We start from the raw sequence: 22,215 nt of genomic DNA on the forward strand, positions 1-22,215 counted from the left end.
TGATTTTCTTACACTGTGCTTTCAAGCTTTTTTACCCTGGTATGATCACACTGGTTTCAATTAGATTTGCTTTAAAGTAAACATGTTTTTGATTGCAGCCCTAAATAGTTCAAATGCTTTTTTTCAAAAATGGTATGCATCTTAATAAGTCCTGAACTTACGTTTGTTTTTGATTTCCTAGCTGATTCCATACTTCAATCATAAAACCATCAAAGTTTTCACTCTAAAAGAATGGGAACATTAAGAAAAAATTTTTCCAACAAATATTGTGAAGGCTATCATTTACTTTTGAAAAGGTAAAAGATTTTAGGCATCCTGCAAAAATTCATTCAACTTGCTTTGGGGTTTTAATGCTTTTACCACAATCAGTATAATTGTTGTTGCAGTTTCTTTGATATTTAACTAGATTCTGTCTTTAGATTTTGTTATTTATTACTCCTGTACGAACACCATCAAGAATCCTTGAGAAATTGCTCTTGGTAACTTTAATAGCTATCAGGGAAACTTACACACAAGTATGTTGCTTGTATGTGTAAGGCATAATTATAATGATACCCATGGCATCAATATATATAAAAAGCATATAATAACCCCACTTGTATACATAAAGAAACCAAGTTCTAATGTATTACAATCTAGAGAATTCCATTTTTAATCTACTTGGTAGAACAGGGTGCATAATCTGGGGCCTCAGATTATGGCCCCTGAAAATCTTGGTGTAACTCCCAAAACTCCTCCAAAGGTTCATGTTGATTTTTAACAGGATAGAAGGAAGGAATAATTAAATACATTCAATTCTCTATTTTCCTGCAATTAAACCAAATTTTCAGGTGTGATGCTGCTTGCCAGGTATGGCCTTCAGCCTGAAAAGATCTGTGCACCTCTGCAAGGAATTGCTCTGAGTCCTAAAGATTCATTTTCAGTTTTATTTCAGCATCTAGAGGTCAGCTTCCATTTGTTCACTACTGAATGTGATTTTCAAAACAAGTTATTAACCCTAACAATGTGCCATTTTAATATAATTTTTCACTATTACTATCACATAAACACTTTTATTAGATTAGTTTCTTAGTTCTAATGGATAGTATTTTACCTTGGCTACTTGAATCATGGCATTAGAAAGCTCTTCTATCTCATCCTCACTGCCAAATACGTTCTCAAAATCATGATAAGACCAGTCTTCAAATAGAATCCGAGGGACTAAACATTAAAAAAAGGCACAAAACATAGAAACAATCATATTTTTTTCTACATTAAAAAACTGGTTTTTAGAAGTATGATGAAAACCTGCCCATTTACATTTAGTACATTTGTCTATAGTTGTTCATCTTGGGGGAGCTGCCTCTAGGCAACTCTTGAGAATCTGCACCACCTCCCAAATTCAGATGGAAAAAAGAGACTGAGTTGCATATCAACAGCACCCTCCAAATGACTGCCCACAGCAGTTGTTTCATGCAGATACGGAGCCCTACATGGCTCAGGACCTGTATATGCATGCAACTACCTACTTCCAATGGCCTCTACCCATCCATTAAGATCTGGAATGGAACACTCCCTCTGGGTCCCTATCGCAAGGTTTCTCAGCCATTGTTGGAACAGCACTCCCCCTGAGGTGCAAGTAGCCTCAATCCTGGCAGTATTTCAGAAAGCTGTTTAATCCTATTTTTTTCAGAAGGTCTTGGAGGATGATATACTGAGTTTCAATCCTCCTATAATGGGGATGTCTGCTTTAATTGGCTCTTGGATGTTCCTTGGCATTGAAACATTTCATATTGTCACTGTAGAGTGTTATATTATTTGTTGTAAGTTTGTTACCGAATATGTGAATGTGAGCTGCTCTGAGATGGATACAACTGGAGCAGCATATCAGCCTTAGAAACAAACAAACAAGCATCCAAAAATAAATTTTGAACAGCAAGGAAGAAAGAATAGAACCTTGTGGGACATCACATGTTTGCCATGGCACCAAACATAAATCCTGAACTGCCACGCTGTGGTTGTGGTCCTGCTAATAAAAGTGGAATTACTAAAATACTCTGCCCTCAACATCTAGCCCACTGAGTTATTCTTGAACTACCCCACAATCTATGGAGTCAAAAGCTCTTGAAAGACATATGGGAATTAGCATGGTGGCACTCAGTTTCAGTTACGTCCAGGCCCCAAAGCAGACTAAAATGGTTCAACACAATCAGCTTCTTCCCCATCTGCAGCTGACCTCTCTACCACAGTTTTTCCAAGTTTATGAATACACAAATCTAAATATGCAATCTCTTCTTCAGAAATATGGTGAATTTATGACAAACACCCCCTTCTATATAGGCCTCCCTCTGGCAGCTGCATATGGGCTGAGCTGTCAAATTAGATCTCATTTCTCATGGTTGAGGGAGAGGGAAGGGAATTAAGTATTCAGAAAGTAGGTCTCGTTTCCTTTTTGTTCATTATGGGAATGGACCTTTGATGAAGTAAACGTCTGTACCAGGACTCATAAGGTCACAAAGAAATATAATATGAATTGCCATTAAAAAATACATTATTTCACTTTTGTTACAAGAGCCTAATATATCTCCTCTAGATGACATGATAACAACATCATACTTTCCACTGAAGCTCCGCATGAATGGACTGTGACCTGTCACTTAAAAGAAACAGCTTCAGAAAAAGAGGAAAAGCATCAGCAATTTTTCTTTTTCCTACCTTACCCCCAACACCATCATCTCTGCAAGCACTCCTTATTCCAAATTAGTTAATAGTATGTCTAGTATGTATTCAGAATGTACTGTAGCATTTTGTTGTGGGTCCCCAGGTTTCATCTACATTTTGCAATAGTGAAACATCTAGGACATATCCAGAAGCCTATTCTATGGAATTCAATATATTGAACTGTTAGCCATTATAAAAATAATTTTGCTAGATAATTGATTATAGGAACTCAGAATCATTACAATAGCTCTTTAATTAACATACTTACTGTATATATTACCCTTTCTCAGATTTGTTCCAGAAAGATATACACAATTTTAACGTATAGGTAAACCTTCAATTCTCAATAGTTAGGAATACAAAGGCAGCCTTGCTAGACTGTACTAATCTAATTTAACATGCTACTTTCCCTAGAGGCCAACCAACAACAGCGGTCATCAAAAATATAACAGCAGTTAAGATTGGGAGGGAGGTAAATCCATTATATTGCAAGCTTCCTAGAATTTGAATGTGAAAACTTAATTCAAACTTTACCTATTTTGATGCTCTTGGCATTTCTCTTAACTTCTTTCATCCAACCTGTAAAAGATAACATACAAAGATTCAACTTGAATATAGCTAATCACAAAAGAACACATCAAATATAATTATTTATGACTTTTAAAATGCTTCTGCTTTGGGCACATAAAGGAAACAGCTAGACTAACCTTTCAGCTGTGGTCAAGTATAACTCTTTTAACCACAGCCAATACTTCTATTGGCCATGATGACTAATAATAACAGCATTCACAATTTAACACATCTGGAAGGCACCAGATTAGAAATGGTTCTGGTAGTAAGATTACACAAAAGCCAAAGAGTTTATAAATTGTCCCTCTTTCTCCCCGCCTCCCCCACTATAAAACTGTACAAATTGTTAGGGCAACACATAGGAGGATAAATTTCATTTTCTGTACCCATTTCTTTTGCTTTCGGCTTGCATATTGCAGCTTCAAAACTATTCAGAATAAAAAAGTATGCAAATATTGAATGCAATTAAGGCTACTTACATTTGCAAAAAAGACATGTCACAACTAGACACCAATAATAATTTTGTGCCTTCAAGTCAGTCTTGACTCCTGGCAATTGCCTGGACAAGTCCATGCAGTTTTCTTAGCAATATTTTTGGAAGCGGTTTGTCACTGCCTTCTTCCTAAGGTTAAGAGAGAGTGGCTGGCACAAAGTCACCCAGCTGGCATCATGCCTAATAAACCTAGAAGTCATAGTCTCCTGGTTTCTAGCCTTGTGCCTTTAACCACTACACCAAGGTGGCTCTCTACAATACATTGATACAACATACAATGATAGACAGACAGACAGATTACCTGCCACAAGATCAGTGTTTTGACTCTTAGCAACCACATAGATTGACCATCACCACTGGTCAATTCCATCCTCTTTGCTGCTGGTTTTCCTCTTTCTTCCATCTTTCCCTACTGATTTCTCCAGAAAATTAAATATTCCGATGCGTCCAAGATATGATAATTTGAGTCTGGTCATTTGTGCCTCAAGTGAGAACTCTGGATTGATTTGTTCTATAATCCATTTGTTTCTTTTCCTGGGTATCCATGGTATTTTCAGGAGTCTTTTCCAACACCAAAGTACAAACATGTTAATACTCTTTCCTCCTTCTTCAAAGTCTAATTTTCACCACCATAGACCATCACAGGGAGAACCATTGTCTGCATGATCCTGAACTTTATAGGTATAGACACATTGTGGCATCTGAATCTCTTTTCCATGCCTTTCTCTACTACCCTACCAAGTGTTACTCTGTGATGTATTTCTTAACTGCTGGTCCTTTTACTGTCGATAGCCAATCCTAAAAGGCAAATGCTATCCACTCCTTCAACACGTTCATTATCAGTATTAAGGCTGATTGCTGTTCCTTCTGTCTTTAGCTTGCTTTTCAACATACAAGTAGTCCTCGCTTAATGATGGTAATTGGGACTGGAATTTCCAACACTAGATTGATGTGGGCATAAAGCGTGACATTACGTGACTGCACTGCTTAGCAACGGCAGTTCTAGCAGTCCCTGGTTACCACTGTTAAGCAAGGACCGTATGGGTTGTTAAGCAAGGACCTCATGTGATTGCAACCTCCAACTTCCTGCCAGCTTTCCCACTGACTTTGCTTGTGGGAAGTTGGCAAGGAAGGTTGCAAATTGCAATCATGTGACCATGGGACGCTGCAACAGTCAGAACTTCAAGGACTGGTCATAACTACCACTCATTCAATGCTGTCACAAATTCAAATGGTCACTGAACGAGTGGTTGTTAAATGAGGACCACCTGTATTTAATTTTAGTCCTGTTTCTTCACTGTGCTTCTTAATTCTTGTGGAGTCCTTGGTGACGAGTTTGGTTGTTTGCTTGCAGACATTTCATTACCCAACTAGGTAACTTCATCAGTGTAAGTGTGGGGTTTGGTCCCTGTTTACAGTAGCTTGCCCAGCCAATTTTGATAGGGTTGTGGTTTTCTCCTTGGTTGTTCCTTGATTGGGGATTACTGTTTTCTGCTTGATTATTTGCCTGGTGTTAATCCCTGCTTATCTGGGTGTTGGCTGCTGGAGAGGATGTGTTCTAGTCTTTTTGTTTCCTTCTTAGCTTTTTTATTGTCTCTTTTGAATGATGTGTAAATGTGGTTTATTTCTATGTGCCTGTTGTCTTGTCTGAGTGCCAAGCTTCCAGGAATTCTCTGGCGTTTTTGGATTTGGCTTGATCTGGGATGCTCACAGTTTCCCAGTTGAAACTATGGTTGAGTCTGTCCATGTGTTGTGAGATTAAGGAGTTTTCATTGTGTCTTCTGACTCCTAGTTGGTGTTTGTGGATGCGCTCTGCTAGTCTTCTGCCTGTCTGTCCTACATAGTGGCTGTTACAGTCCTTGCACTGTATGTTGTAGATGACTCCTGTTTTTATTTCTTGGGCTATTGGGTCTTTTGGGTTACTTAAGTTGCTTTGGAGAGCTTTGGTTGGTTTGTGTGTTATGGTGATGGTGTGTAGTTGTAATAGTCTGTTGGTATTTTCTGAGGTGTTTTTGATGTATGGCAGTGTTATCCTTTTCATAGCTTGTGTTGGTTGTGCTGTAGTGGGTTGAGTGGTCAGGCACTTTCTGATAAAGTTGTGTGGGTATCCATTTTGTTGGAAGATGCTGTATAGGTGGTTTGTTTCCTTTTTCTGGTGTCCTGGGTTGCTGCAGTGTGTTTGTGCTTATCTGAATAATGTTCTTATGCAGCTCCTCTTGTGGGAGGTTGGGTTGTTATTTTGTTAATGGAGCACTTGGTTAGTGTGGGTTGTTTTTTGATAGATTTGCATTTATAATTTGCCATTTCCTCTGCTGATGAGGATATCCAGGAAGGGTAGTGTGTTGTTTTCTTCTTCCCTTGTGAATCTTATTCCTCTGAAGATGTTGTTTCATGTATCTTCTCTAGTTGGTTTTTTTAAGACAAAGATGTCATCTACATACTGGATCCACACTTTTGGTTGTATGTTGGGAGTGCCATAGTTTCTAGATCCTGTATTACAATCTCTGCTATGAGTCCTGAGAGTAGTGATCCCATGGGTGTTCCTCTGATTCATTGGTATGTTTGTCCATCAAACTGAAAGTAGGTAGTGAGGCAGAGGTTGATGAGGTCCATTATCCTGGGTATTTCAATCTTAGTTTATCTGGCTAGGTTGGGTGTGTTGTACAGTACTGCTACCATGGATTCTTTTGTTAGTTCTGGATCTATGGACATGATCGATAGATTCGGTGACATCGAATAAAACCATAATTTCATCTTTTTCTATTTTGAGGGCTTTAATTTTCTGGAGGCACTATAGTGGGAAGTTGATAGAATATTCCCTCCCCTCTGTGAGATGTCCAACCTTTTTTTGTAAGTTCTTGATTCTTTTGTAAGCTTTTTTGTAAATTCTTGATTTTTATTACTAGAGCTTACAGTCCATTTACATTTTCAGCTATCAGAGTAGTGTCATATGCACAGTGCAGTTTACTGATGCTTCTTCCTCTAATTTCATGTTCAAGTTCTTCCAATCCAGCCTCCCTCATTATATATTCTGTGTATGTGTGTGTGTATACATACATACATACATACATACATACATACATACATACATATTCAGAGCCAGTTTGGTCTAGTGGTTAAGGTGCTGGGCTAGAAACCAGGAGACCGGGAGTTCTAGTCCCACCTTAGGCCTGAAAGCCAGCTGGGCGACCTTGGGCCAGTCACTCTCTCTCAGCCCAGCTCACCTCACAGGGTTGTTGTTGTGGGGAAAATGGGAGGAGGAAGGAGTATTAGGTACATTCGCCACCTTGAGTTATTTATAAAAATAATAAAGGCGGGATAAAAATTAAAAATAATACACACACACAGAGTAGGTTGAATAAATAATGAGAGACTTGTCTCACTGTACCCATTCTTGCAACAGTTGCACCCTAAAAGGCCAGTGTGAAAACAGTGCTGCGGGCTTTGGAAGAACTTAGGGTAGCAACAATAACTATGTAGAAATGCTCTGAAAGTGAATGGGATTAACAAAATATACATATCAGAAGGAGGACAACATCCCAAATTGGCTGAATGGAACCTGAGCATAATTAGTGACCATTCACTGAATGCTGAATGTCAGTGGAAAAGAAAATGGAAAAATGGAGTAAGACAGAGTTAATGGGTCTACTTAGGCATCCCCTATGTACCATATCATGGGATAAGGCACTAGCAGCTAGCACTCTGAGCAAGAGCACTTTCATTAGAGAATCAAAATACACAGTAATATTTTGTGGCAGATGCCAGTTGTATTTGTGACTTGAACACTGGTCAAAGCCTCCACAGTTTGAAAACACATGCATCCATCACCTTCTTCTGTCTTTCAAGTACCTCATGGAGAATATGGCTAGAAAGGTTGACATAGAAGTGCCAGAAGATTCTCATTTTAAGATGATTTGGGTATGGATTTTATAACATTCTTGGCTGATAGAAATATGTGGGGTCATTACGTGGATAAAATGTATTTTGTGTTGCATAGAACATATCTCGGTCTCATCAAATTTCCTGCACTCCCTCCCTTCCAGCCATGAGAAAGACATCTTTCTACATAACTCAGCATGCAGGATTAACATTGGAAAGCCAGACAGCAAAAGCATTAGGTACAGATCACAGACAGAAGATAGGAAGCAAAGATTGGAACCTTGGTCAACGTCATGGAGCCCCGTGAACTGAAACTTCTCCTTTCCTCTTCTCTTCACCTGCAGCCAGACTGGCGAAATCGTTGTAAATTTGTTCCCAAAAGTTTTAGCAATATCATAGCCATGGCTATTCCACTAGAAAAAAGACAAAGAATATACTTCAGGAAAAGATTTGCTACAAACTACATTATTTACCATCTTCAAATGTAAGTTATGCAGAAGAGAGTAGGTTAATGACCTCAATTCCAGTTTAAGCTTTAACTTCTTTATTTGCAAAAAAAGAAAACATACCCAGCCCCTCACAAAGGAAACCACACAAACCATATTTACACACCATTCAAGAGAGACAATAAAAAAGCTAAGAAGGAAACAAAAAGACCAGAACACATCCTCTCCAGCAGCCAGTACCCTCACAAAGTATTTTTACAAGGGGTTGCACCTCAAGTCCACTCAATACTTACAGGTGTGATGTAGCCCAAAGTCTCTCCCTCAAAGGAGTGCTCACGTCCTTTTGTAGCACAACAGCTTTTGTGCTCCAAGACAATATCCTTCACCTTCGGATCAATAACTACCAGACCACGCTCCTGTACTGTTTGATTTGAATGGCGAGTCTGCCAAAAAAAAAAAAAGTTATTTTAGAATTGATTTAGAGAGATTGCTAGCACACAGTCCAAGGAAAGGTAGTAGTTTTAGGCAGCTTCAAAATTACAGGATCAAAATGCAGTAGTGAAGTGGTGGACTTAGAAATTTAAGATGGGGAAAAGCACAGGAGAAGCTCTTGCCTTCACATGCTACTTACATACTTTGCAAAAATGTCAAATTGGTTGCTACTGGAAGCAGGTGGGATTAGCTGCTAATCCAATAATCATAACCAAGATGACAGTTCCAAAAAAGACTCAAGGCAATGGTACATTCTCCACAAATAAGAAAGTATTGCAGAGAAATATGACAAAACTTAAACCTAGCTTATCCTTGACACCACTGGACTACATCCCAACTACACAGAAGCAGAGAGATCCAGTCGAGAGTGGACAGTGATTTAGTTGACTCTCCCTTTTCTTGCAGTCCCTACATTACCTCTCATGCTGACCTGGAGAGATCACAACCATCTGAAAGGTACAAGGAAGAATAGTGAAGATCTCCCCTCTCATCTCTTTCTAGCAATTTGAACTTCCCCACAGTAGATCTAACATTAGCTGCTAAAAAATCCCTTGGTCTTTGGATCATTATTTTCTAACATGCTTACAATAATCAACCATTATTCTGAGGAGTTACTAAGCAATCATAAGACATACATAGATCTGTGTCTTTATAATTCCTATTTTGAAAAAAAAGCACATCAGATGCTTTGTTGCTTGTGTATCCACAAGTAAAACTAATATTCAGGACCACTTCAGAAAATCGGAGGTCTCTTACAAGAAGCAAATTTCAAATACAAAGTTGTATGTATCCCATCTATTCCTAAATAATTATGAGTGGTGAAAATCTGTTTATATTGCTGCAGGAACGCACAGTTGGAAGCTGAAATTGATAGTGATTGCTGCCTCATGTAGAGAATTCAGACTGTAACACTATACTGTCTTATCTTTTTATTACTATTATTGATCGGTTCATACCACACCAAGTCTGTCACCTTCCAGGGGAACTGATCTATCTGATATGATGTCTGATGAATGATGAAACTGAGGAAAAACGTTTGTAGTAGCTCAGGGTGAGAATCACTGTGGATAGGTGGGAAAGGGCTTAACTTCCCCCATCTCCATTCTGTCCCTGTTTCATATCCCATACCCCTCTCTCCCCCAACACACACACACAGGGAAATGAAAAGAAAAAACATTATGTAGAAAAATCCCATTTTGCATGGCCACTCTCTTCTCTGTGCTAAAGGCTTTCTGGATTTAGATGACAAGGGAAGCCATGGGTTAGCTGAGTCACCTAAAGCAAGAGTACTGCTGAAGGGGCAGTCTACCTTGATTCTAATTCAGAAATGTCTGTGCCACCAGACCTGGATGCATGTTAGGTCTCTGACTGAACTGGTTAAATGTATTGCATGAATAAGGCCACTGGGTGTCTAGAGAGAACTAGAGCTGCACATGAGTATATAAAAGGAATACTAGTAGATTAATTGTAAACCTATGGCATTTAAATAACAGATTACCAGAAAAAAGAAGGAACCTTTTGAAATCTCTGATTTGGGTTATTCATTTGTAACACATATTTCCTGAGCAAGCATGCATACAAACTATATTGTCACGGTCCCTGTTCCAATATTCCTGGAAAACATTGTAACGTGTTCCCATGCCATGCTGGTGCTGACACGGGTTGCTGTATGGGAGGGGGCTGCTCCTGTTCCCTTGTATCAGGCTGCGATGCAAGGAGAGAAGAATGCATGTTTGGGTTATCTTGCCTGGTCAAGGACATTTCCTGAGGACCCGCAGGAACCATTAGGGGCACCTGCAGGGAATGGAATTGTACTGACTCTGGGGGGAGGGACTGGACACCGCCTGGGTTTTTACTGGGAGAAATCCTGCACTGTCACTATTCTGAGCTTTGTTTGTGATCCTGCATACTATTCATTATTAAATCAGATACCCATGAAAGCCTTGTGTGAGTCTGATAGTGATTTTGAATAGGCAATCATTACATAGATGCTGTAACAAATAAAACACAATATTTTGCAATTAAATGAAGATTTTATATTACCTAGGAGAGAGCTGCACCACAGAACTACCTGACTAGAAATCAAGGAGACTGTTGTGAAATTAATAGATTTCTGTCAAACACTCTCTCTGTACATTCAAAGAAAACACCGCTAGGTCAGAGTACAAGATCCCCACAGTATTTGATAAGAATTTTGGTAATCAGAGGTTAATGCCAGAAAATCAACCATGTTCTCCTACCTTTTCATCCAGTGTTTTTGAAGAAGCTTTTTTCAAATCTGTTTTTGACAAAGTAGCATCAACCAGCTGAGAAGCCAGGGCAAAAACAAGGCCAATGCAGATACATTTCATGGCAACTTTAGCTATTCAAGCCTAACTTCTATGGATAAAGAAGAAACAGAAGCCTTATACAATGGAGGACAATCTAGTTTAGATCATTTTTAGAAATTACTGATAAAAGGAGAAGGGAAAAAAATAGGGCCAGTATCAGCCCCCTCAAGAATCCCATTCTATCAGGACTTGCAGTGTTTCCCAGTGATCTAGCCTTTCCTCTGAGAGTAGTTCAGATTAAAAAATAATCATGCTTCATACAAAAAATGTGCATTAATTCTTTTTACTTGCTGCTTTCAGCATTGGTTTAGAATATACAACATTTCCTTGATTTACTACAGTACCTTCAGTGTTTTCAGGCTTACCTTTTTGCCCGCCTGCTTCTCCTAAATTCAATACTTTTTTTTCTGTAGAAATCAGCAGCTTATTGATACGTTTGTAACATTAAAAAAAAACTTTAAATTCAATGAACAAATGCATAATCATTTGAACAAAGTGTATTTTTCATTTGATATACAATGACCTCTGTATAGTGTCCCCAAATTAAGATTGTATGTGTTTCACTTTTTCAAAACTTCAGTTTTTCTCCTCCTATGCTTTAATATTTCTGGAAAGTTTACATGCATCCACATTCAATCCAAGATTTAAGAATTGCCATTTAATGCAGTCTCAGAATAGCCACTGTCTTGGATCCCTTTAACCACAGACATTGTGTACCTTAGCCTCATTGTTGATTATAGCAAGTCAAAAATCCAGGATAACATGTATTACGAGTTCACACAACTTTGGGTAAAGAATGGCATGTAGGAGTTTAAAGTGTGCCATATACACTCACTTTTCTTCAGCGTTGTCATGCAAACATAGCCACAGAATTCAGGGGAAGAACAATTTTCCAATCAAATATGTATTCTAGGTATTGTAGGTTTTATAATTGCATCACAGATACCAGAAAGACTTAATACTTGGCTTTTTGTACTGACACCCATTTTTACACACTAATGGGCTGCTGTTCAAGAACAGCTAAGATGTCTCAGAAGCTTTAGGATTCTTCATGTCTCATCTTCCATGGATAGACAGCGGACACAAGTCAAGATCCAATCTATACTTTCCATTCAGTGTAGAAGTTTCAATAGCAGCACTTCAGCAACTTTGAAACTCCTCCTCCTGTCCCATCCTCCAAAAGGAGGCATGCCTGGAGCTGCCCCATAAGCATACAAAAAAAGCCATGGATCCTCCTATTGATTTATAGTCCTCTCAGTCCCTGGATATGTAGGCAAATCAGCAGTAGAGCTATTCTGGTCCTGGAGCTGTCACAGATTAATTCTCACCCACAATTTAAAAACAAGCAACAAAAAAACCCAGCCAGGAATGGAAAATAAAATACTATATTTTCTCTTGTCCTGCTAGAGGTTACATTCTTTAGTGTCTTCAGCAATAGACTAACAAGGCTTGGCTCCATTTCAAGTGACATCAAGGAGGAAGTTTTAAGCATTATTTTTTTAAAAAAATATAAATATCTTCTGAAAAACACAATATATTTTGCAAGCCTCAGTAAACTAATTACTGTGGCATGAAGTTTTATAGCTCTAAATCCACAAAGACATATAGTATAATCAATCTGTTATCTTTTAAAATCCATTACAACTAATGCTTTTGCTCTGACAGATTTACTCAAGCCAATTGTCTGGAAATTATAGCTTCTGTTGTGGAAGTCAGACAGCACCCAATGAAGGGCTGCAAACTTTAGTTAATTGGATAAGGTTTTAGAAAACACTTTAATTTAAAAGGTGCCGTCAAAACAATGAGTTTTCAAGCATCATCTTAGATGAGGCATTCCTTCTTCTAAAATATGCACTGAGACACATTATTTGAAACCAACAGAACTATTTTACATGCAAAATCTGATGTGAAGCTATTAACTAAAACAAGTCACAGCAATCCTCGCTCCCAGATGTACAGTAGTGGGAAGCCAAGGTCATGCCCACAGAAAATTCTATTAGTGTGAATTTACTGTGCAACAATGGGCACAGCCCAGTTTCATTTCCCACCCAATTTACTGGCTAACAGTTCCAATCATATGGTTTACAGTATATTATTCCATTCCCCATTACAAAAATGCCAGATGGGCAATTTACATTTTTAGAACATTCCTCAAACTGATACCAACCAACCCATTCCTTAAAAGTTAAAGCCAGGGAAAGACCTGAAAATACCTCAGTGCAAAAATCCAAGAGGATTTTGTAGAAGAGTTATAAAGACCTGTTTGTCACTTGCTTTTGCATCTGCAAGGAAGATGGAAGGTGAGAGGAATCCATCTCATCAATTCCCTTATAAAATTTCACAGAATTTGGATTTGTGTACACTGGCACAACTCTTTTTAGATAATATTTCAGTGTTACCTTCCCCAAAAGCATTACCTTTAATCTACAAATACACCCACCCGCGCGCGCGCGCGCACAAAAGCTACTGAGCTCAATAGGGTTCACTTAGCTATTATAGGGTCTAGGATTACAGTCTAAAGCACCATTACTACACCCCTAGTGTAGTACATCATGTACTACACTACTACATGAAGCCACCAACAAGCAAACCAGATATGGCTGCGCCAATGTAGGATCCCGGCGGCAATCCTATGCATGCGCGACTTAATTCTACTGCTCTGCAAATGACGCGCCTAGGAGGAGACTGGCCACTTTAGCAAAGAGTCCCAACCAGAAACGGTGGCTGTCCCAGCCCTCTTTATTACCACACGGGAGGCACAGACCTGGATAGGCTACTAGTGTGTGGGAATCCCACCCGGGGAACAGGAGGAGAACTTTTTGAAGGGCTATGAATAGAGGACGACCCGTTGTGTGCAGCTCGACTCAACCCACGCAATTGCGACAGTGGCGAGTCAAAACTAATGGAAGGGCAGCCCTAATCCACCGCCGGGAATATGCAACTTTAGCCTCCTTCACTTCAAGGGCTGTGGGAAAAAAAACCTTAGGAAGACTAAGGTTTCTTTCCCGGCTTTTATCTCTATAGCCCAGCAACCAAATCACATCCTCAGGACCAAGGACTCATTCCGCTCTCAGTCGCTGAACACGGTGGCAGCGGCCGCCAAAGCTATTGCTCTTAGACACGGACGGGCGTTTGCTTGCCTTTTGAAATCCCCACCACCACCACCTTTTCAGGGACTCGTATTCGCGCCTTTGATTTCCTTCGGTAAACCGGATCTGCTTCGACTCGGAAGTGAAGCAAGGGCTTCAGAGGCAAGGGGCGCACGCCTTTTAAAGGAGCCGTTCCGTTGTCTTTTCCTGACAAACGAGTGTGTCTTCATAATACGTAAAGTGGCCCATAAAGAGGAGGATCGAGAGAGATCCCCCAGGTCATATGCTAGGACTGTAATCCTTACTGGAAAACCGCTTCCGAGACAGCAGGGTTATAACCGAGAAACACCTCAGGCTACTAAACAGGCTTAAGCACGCTAAACATAGCAGTGTAACGCAGTGGCAAAAAAAACCCCAACCTAAAAATAGCTACATTAGAGGGTGTGTGTGGTGATAACAACAATAGTAAGAATAAGAATAAGAATAAAAGACTGGGTAACAATCCCTAACTGGGAGATCACATTATTAGGGTAAAGGTAAAGGTTTCCCTTGACATTAAGTCCAGTCGTGTCCGACTCTAGTGCTCATCTCGGTGCTCATCTCGGTTTCAAAGCCGAAGAGCCGGCGTTTGTCCGTAGGACCTGTCAAAATGGCACAAAACTTTCATTAAAAAGTGATGAAGGAAGCTGGTGATGTAAAACTGAAATTAATTCCATTAGCTGAATTCAATTACTCCATCACAGTTAGACAAAGTTGATCAAAATTCGGGCTACCAGATCTGAGTTGCAAAAAGTTATATGACCACTAGTTGGCAACAAGAAGTTAGAGGTTTCTATGTCTGAAAAGAAACATTCAAAGTAGTTTTACTAATTCTCATCCAAGTCACTGCATAATTCTGCCAAAGATTGCAGGGTTGGTTACTATATTGCAAAGTTGTCTCTGTCCTTGGAAAGATGTGGAAATGTACAATCTGAGAGCCTAATTTGGAATTTCCTGCAAAGCTGTACCAAGTTGATTGGGGCTAATTTCCCAGTAAGGCTGAAATCTCATGCACTCTTGGCTAGAAATTCATGGAATTCAATATCTCTTACCTCTGAGGAGACACAAACTAGCATTTGGAAGAAATAAAGCTAATATAATATATCTGTTGCACTGAGTGTGGCTGGGTTTGTGTGCCCCCCTAGACTCTGGAGCTCATGAGTTGTCCTTGCACCAGTTGCTAACTGAACTATTTCACAGACTGACCTACTTCATACCATTTTGGTTGTGAGAATAAAATGAGGGGAGGGTTCCCCACCTCCATAGTTCCTTTAGAACTCAGGCTGTTATCACTCCTTCTGTCTTTTTTCTTTCCATAGAAAATAATGTGTACTACTGGGAACCATGTTGCAAGTTTCTTTAGACCAGTTCAACCATTGAATATAATCCTGTACCTTTAATAGATTTTTGTGTTGGCTTGCTGAGTTATAGTGCTGTAGTTTTGTTTTTAAAAAGAACCAGGACAAATAACTTTCATTCTATTTCTGGGAGGGGGGAAATCTGCTATTCCATTTCTTCTTGTGGCAATAAAAGTTTTCTTGGCAAGAGAAACAGAAGTGGTTTGCTATTGCTTCCTTGACCTGACCCTGCTTAGTTTCAGCTTCCAAGCCCAGCCTGTGCTGATTTCCTGTAGGATGGACTGACCTTTCTGAGCTCATGTGGGCACTGCTGTCTGAAGTAGAGAGAAACAGACCATTGGAACCGTGTGTTGATTCTGTTGGCTGAAAAACAGATGGCTGTCTTTCTGATTCACCCTGATGCTACCTGCCAAGAGGAGAGAGATGGCCAGAATGATTTCCTGTGGATACTGCCTACCTGAAGAAGAGGGACTGGCTATTGTGATCTGATGGAAAGTCTAATGATAAAAAGTGTGATGAAAGAGTGGCCATTGTAACCTCACACTGACTCAAAAGGGGATGTTGGAGTAAAAATCCTGGTCCAGACGTACACAACTTTTCCCTACTGCATGACTATATTCATCTTTGGATGGTGGAATCAGGACAAACTGGACTCTATAAGGCAGGGTTCCTCAACCTTGGCAACTCTAAGCTGGCTGGGGAATTCTGGGAGTTGAAGTCCACACAGCTTAGAGTTGCCAAGGTTGAGGAACCCCGGTATAAGGGGATTAAGAATGATCCATACCAATTTTGAGGTGGAAAATGTATGCAAACTATAGGTTGCTCAGTCCTAGAGTTGTCAAGGTCCTTTCCACTTAGATACTTGCAATATGAAATAGCACACTAGCTTCACTTGTATAGACTCTTTGCATCTACCATCAGTCAACAGACCAGTCTGTGATTTAGATCCACCCCTTTCCCACAAACAGCCATCTAACTATGTTATAGTGGAGAAGCTGGCACTTTAATTATGAGCCAGCACAGGACTTTTGTGCGCGTGTGTGTCAGAAGCACCTACCAAGGCACTTCTGTATTGAGAGGATTTGCCAGTGACGTCACTGTTGCCTGGGGGATGCCTGAGGGGGCTCCTCTCATGCCCCTGTTTTTTTTCCCACCATGCTTTCGAACTGCTAGGTTAGTAGGAGCTGAGACAAGTTGACGGGAGCTCACTCCATCATGTGGCTCACACTCTTGGGTTTCAAACTGCTGAGCTGCTGACTTTAATGGTCCTCTGACTCAGTGTCTTAACCAAGCCACTGCGGCCCCCAGCACAGGATTATCATATCATATCAATATTGCTTAACTAATACGCCTGTTAAACATGGTCCTTAACAGCAATGTATCTTGGAAATTAGGAAGGACATAGAAAGTTCTTCATACAGTATGTTTAACTGAAACATTTGGGTGGGAGTGTTGTTTATGGAATTTATAAATATTAATACTTATGGAAAAAACTGCTCTATTGTCCCAAATATGCAGATGTATAGAGAGAAACTGATGCTAGGGAGAGTGGAAGGCAAAAGGAGGAGGGGCTGTCCAAGGGCAAGATGGATAGATGATATTCTAGAGGTGATGGACTCGTCCCTGGGGGAGCTGGGGGTGTTGATGACTGACAGGAAGCTCTGGCGTGGGCTGGTCCATGAAGTCACGAAGAGTTGGAAGCAACTAAACGAATAAACAACAACATAGAGAGAAACAGAGGATTAAGGAAGTTTGCATGGCCAGAAGTCCTAAAATCCACGATTCACACCATAAAAATGTCTTCAGAAGAGCAGCATCTAATTCTAGGGTTTCCATGATATAGCACAAGAAGTAAGTTTTCTTATATATAGGGACTTGGAAGGTAAGTGAGGTGCTACATTACTACTGCTATTACTTTATTATATAGTCTATTTTGATTTACTTACAGTGAATCATATACATAATATTGCAATATTTGAATAAAAGAAAATGATACAGTTCTTGATTTAACATACTGATTTGAAGGCTGTTGAATTTCAAAAGTTGTAACCAAGTTTCCTATAGCCTGTTTGACTTCTCATCTCTCCCATCTGCTATAAACAAGCCACATTTCGGCTTTTGGGTTGTTTTTTGTTTTTTTTAAGCAATGGAACTAAACACTATAGTGTGCTCTTTGCAAAATTTAACAGGGCATACTATTGAACTGTGCAAGATTACGCTTTTATATCCTATATACCGACAAGGCAGTAATGGGTGCTTTTGGATGCTTATTCAGAAATATCCCATTGTGTCCAATATGCTAAACTCACTAGTATTGAAATGGCAAACTAAATCTAATTTTAACGCTCAGGCGGATTTATTTCTCAGTCGGGGCATGGCAGAGACGGCCTTCTGCGGTTGGTTTCCTCGCCCAGCCTAGGAAAGACCAACCCCTCTTCTCACTTCTGCAGCAGGATGCGCGCTGTCTTGGGAGAAGGCCCAGGGCGCTCAGCGGGGTTCACTCCTTGGGGCTGAGGGCCCTGCGGCTGCAGCTGGGGACGAGGTGCCGGTGAGGCCAAGGAGCGTCGCTCCGAGGCAGACTTTCTTGGCCCAATCCTCGTCGCCTCATCCCCTCCTCCGCACACGAGGTGGCGCCCCGAGGCGGCTCCGAGATAGGAAGGCGAAGACGGAAAGGCGTCGCGCTTGCGCTCAGGCGGGGCGGCAAGGCGGCTTCGGAGGCTAAAGGTCCTTCTCGCGGATCGCGGCAGCAGTCGTGGTGGTGGGAGTCTACTTCGGCGTCGAGATGCCGGCAGTGTCGAAGGGGGATGGGATGCGGGGCCTGGCCGTCTTCATCTCGGACATCAGGAACTGTAAGCGTGGCAGGGACGGCAAGGAAAACTTGCCTCCGGCTAGTTCGCGGTCATTTTCGGTCGGGGTTCGCGGTCATTTTCGGGCGGGGTTCCCTTCCCGCGGGACCTGGCTCGTCTCCCCGTCTCTGCTCGGCGGCGGGTTGGGCGGTGCCCGTTCCCTTCCACGAGACGGTTCCGGGTTGCCTTGGGAAAGGGACCTTCGCGGGGAACGTGGGGCTGGGGTTGCTTCAAGCGTAATGAGAACACTGCTGTCCTGGGAAGGCGCCGCTCCGCTCCCGCCACCGACGGCGATTTTGGCTGGAAATGAGCCACCTTCTGCTGCCGTTTTCTTTCACGCGCGTCGAAACCGCTTTGGGAAAGCTGGTGGTAACGATGCGAAACCCCGCGAGCTGTGCTGTAGATGGGGCCGGAGAAGTCCTTAGGTTGGGCGAAGGCAGCCTCTTCTTGGCGGGGTGGCGTTAAAGGTACGAAAGGTGCTTCGATGTCCGTTCCCCAAACCCGGAAAATGGGCCCTAATGAAACGAGGGTTAGCTCTGTCTTTGGGCGCGGGGAAACGGGAAGCACGGCGTGTAGGAAAAGATTGCCTTGTGTGTAGCGTGAGGAAGGAAAATGAGGAGGGGGTCTTTGCTGGGAAGCTGGCAGCTCAGCCTCAAAACTCTTCACTGCCCGAGGCAAGGCAGCAAATGAGGCCCCATCTCAAATCAAGATATGCTGGCTAGCCCCGAGACCGAAAATTCCACAAATTCCTCTTCCCTGGCTGTAGAAATGCAGTGAAATAAAGCATCCAAGTATTTACTCCACTATTAGGAGGGTAGTGCTCTAAGGGAAGCAAGTTGCAGCACAAATAAGTAGGACAAGGCTGCTCTGGCTTCCTTAGTTCAACTTCTGGTCGTTTTTGGAAAAATATATGTAACTGCCACCAGCATAAATCACTCTTGACAAAAATAATGTGCTGAAAATCTCATACTATATTGCCTGGTAAAATTGAATCCATTTTAGAAGAATGGCCTAGCTGTTGTTTGCCTGTGCCCCCCAGCAGACAAAGTAGCTGTTTTTATCTCTTCCCCAGGCACTTTTGCTTTCTGAACAACACATTCATGCAGGAACAATAATAATAGGAACCGCACCTGGATAATTATGTATATTTAGGCATATGTTAGTACAATGGTATGGCTTCTATGTCTAAATCAGCCTGCATTCTGAGGTTTAACGAATTCTGTGCTGAGTAGCTTAAAGAATACTTCTACTCTTCTTTTGGCAGTACGACTATCCTTCAGGAGACCTTTGAAAGCAAAGCTGGAAAAGTTGGCCAAAAGACCTCAGTGAACTGGCCAATATTCATCTTAAGAATTGTTTAAAGAACACTAATGGCTGTATTTATAGTTGTGCCAGCACACATACTCTTTAAGTACTTCTAATGAGTAAATTGAGAATGTCTAGCTTTAGATACCTTGGAAAAGCCTTCTGTGATTTGGTACCTTCCAAATGTGTAATCTTGGGACAATGTATGCAAAAATATATTTCAGTGTATCTGGAGGGTACCAAGTAGGGGGACAATTGTCCTAGAACTAGCTTTTAGTAAAATGGTTGAGAAGGCATTTGATTGCTTGATGTGTTTCCAAGAGCAGCAGCTTCTCCTTTAATACATGCCCCTGTTCCGGAAGCAAAATAGGAAGTATCTCAGAAGAGGAATCTTTTTTATTGTAGAAGCCTGGCTAGTTAAGTGCTATCATAAGTATATCACTTCTGTTGACCCTTAAATTCCAATCAGTTGGCTGTCTTTGAATGAAGATTGGCCTAGCCTTTAGCTTGGTCTGTGGTTATTGGATATACTGAAAAGTCTGTGTGTGTGTGCATTATAGGTTTTGTGGAAAAGAGCTATTGAGAAGTGACTTTACTGTCATTAAGCACCATGATGGTTGTTACGTTCAATATATAGAACATATCAGATAGCTGTTACTCCAGTACAAAAATGTAAAACCTTTTAAAATTGTTTCAAACCTTGTAAAACTGTTTTGCCATGCCTGATGTATAGTTATAGTGAGCTGTATCTCATTTACAATTGCATTTCCTGAAAGATTTGGGAAATAGTGATTATTTTACATGAATAATTATTTGGGGGTGCATCTTAGATTTTTATTAAGTGGAGGATGCTTGGATTTCTGTAATTTTTTTAAAACTGCAGTATATAATCTGTATGATATTTAGCAAGAATGTGGTACTACTCTTGCCTGGAGAGCAACACCTGGCTTTTTGTAATATATCAACAGTTGCACTCCAAAAGTAGACCATGTCAGGAACTCAAAAAGCCCTGAAAATTGTTTGCTTCCTTGCCTTTCTGGTAAATATGTCCACTATGTTTAAACCAACTAATTTCAAAGAATTCTTGTTTGCATTCTTGGAAGCCCTCCTGTGTAGGGAATGAACTTTGGAATCTTGTAGTAGACATAGCAGAATTACTATGACAGTTGTCAAAGGGGTTAGATCCATGGCTGAGGCAACTATCCACTTTATAGCAACCTCCCCTAACTTGTTGTCTTTCTGATTTAATGAGAGTACAAGTCTCAGGATTCTATGGACAATGTTGTCTGGGGCTTCTTGGTTACAGCCACTATGCAAAGCTGTGTTATGGGCTATTCCCAAAGGCTATACATCATATGCTGTGTTCACCCAAAAGCAAATTAAACAAGGTTATATATTAGTTTGGGCCAGCTTGTGTAGTGGATAAGGCACCAGGCTAGAAACTGGAAGACCGTGAGTTCTAGTCCCACTTCAGGCATGAAGCCAGCTGGGTGACCATGGGCCATCTCTCTCTCTTTCTCAGCTCTAGAAAGGAGGCAGTGGCAAACCACCTCTGAAATCTTGCTGAGAAAACTGCAGGAATTTGTCCAGGTGGTCGCCAGGAGTCAAAACTGACTTGAAGTGACAAAATAATAATAGCTCTACTTTTGTTGAACTTCTATATAAATGGTTGCTTTGTTACTTAAATAAACTTGACTTTTCATCCTCCCAAGTTGATAGAGAAATTTATATCCATTATGTTATATGCAGATAATGCAGTCATTCTGTTTGGCTCCCCCACAGGTCTGAGAAGAATCGTGGGAGTCCTGCAGAGAGGATTATTGGGAATTATATTATAAAATAAGTAAATTGATGAGTTTTGCAAGGAGACTATACATATATACACATTCATTCATTCCTGGCACAAAAATGGGCATCCAATAGGTCTCCTGCTTTATTTTTTTTGGAAATGGTTTCTCATAGCTTTGAGTGTGGGAAAGCACATGGCTCCTATGATGCTCAGAATGCTCAGAGGCAATCCTAATTATTTTAAAATAAAAAAGTTTGGTTATAGACCAGCAACCTTCAGACTGTCAGAGCAAATATGCTGGTGCAGCTTGTCTATGATAGTCAACTAGGTGCTTTTCCTAATTTTGCACGTACCTTTCCCAAGCTTGTCTACTCTAAATTTTTAAGAAGACTATTTCAGGTCCCCAGTTATGTTTCAAATGTCCCCTGCATTTCAAGACAGGTAGAGGCTAGAATTTATTTCTGCTTTGCTTCTGGCAAAAAGATTACCTTTTCCCAACTAGTCTTTTAATGCTGGAGGATGAGTTCCAATGCTCATAGAAATGATCATCCTCCGCAAAATTAGGATTATTACAGTTCTTTCCTTCCCAGCTTGTTGTTTATGTCTTTGTTGTTCTACCATAAAACAATGTAACGTTTTGAACAGCAGCTTGTAAAATTCATTTGGAACTGACCACCTGGAGGAGATCTGTCAAAACCCTTGTTTACGTAATTGCATAGTTCTATTTCTGTTATCTTTGCTTCTAGTCTCTTGGTTGAACTGTCTTGCTGTTATCTATTTATAGGATATTTTACTACTTTTATTACCTTCACTTATAATATTCCTTTTATAGGTAGCATAGAATAATTTATCATACTATTCCTTTTTGGTATATAGTTA

At 40.6% G+C, this 22,215-nt stretch overlaps 2 protein-coding genes across 4 annotated transcripts in view; one reads left to right on the forward strand and one right to left on the reverse strand.

Moving 5' to 3' along the window:
* The window catches only part of CHID1 (chitinase domain containing 1), a 103,028-nt gene extending 88,876 nt beyond the window's left edge, over nt 1–14,152 (reverse strand). The window contains exons 1-7 of the mRNA XM_063289306.1: nt 14,076–14,152; nt 10,821–10,959; nt 8,382–8,531; nt 7,923–8,055; nt 3,235–3,279; nt 1,094–1,200; nt 162–223 (exon numbers count right to left, since the gene is read on the reverse strand). Of these exons, the coding sequence (XP_063145376.1) occupies nt 162–223; nt 1,094–1,200; nt 3,235–3,279; nt 7,923–8,055; nt 8,382–8,531; nt 10,821–10,931 (608 nt within the window). The 5' untranslated portion in view covers nt 10,932–10,959; nt 14,076–14,152. The remainder of the gene's footprint in view (nt 1–161; nt 224–1,093; nt 1,201–3,234; nt 3,280–7,922; nt 8,056–8,381; nt 8,532–10,820; nt 10,960–14,075) is intronic.
* A 3,933-nt stretch (nt 14,153–18,085) lies between these two features.
* The window catches only part of AP2A2 (adaptor related protein complex 2 subunit alpha 2), a 57,480-nt gene continuing 53,350 nt past the window's right edge, over nt 18,086–22,215 (forward strand). For 2 of the 3 annotated variants that reach the window (XM_063289307.1, XM_063289308.1), the window contains exon 1: nt 18,086–18,245. In XM_063289307.1, coding sequence (XP_063145377.1) covers nt 18,179–18,245 — 67 coding nt within the window. In that variant the 5' untranslated portion in view covers nt 18,086–18,178. Of the gene's footprint in view, nt 18,246–18,611; nt 18,710–22,215 lie in introns of those variants that run through there. The other variant, XM_063289309.1, reaches the window with a different exon arrangement.

The sequence above is a fragment of the Candoia aspera genome, chromosome 1, assembly GCF_035149785.1.
Source record: "Candoia aspera isolate rCanAsp1 chromosome 1, rCanAsp1.hap2, whole genome shotgun sequence".
In the NCBI taxonomy this organism is placed as follows: Eukaryota; Metazoa; Chordata; class Lepidosauria; order Squamata; family Boidae; genus Candoia; species Candoia aspera.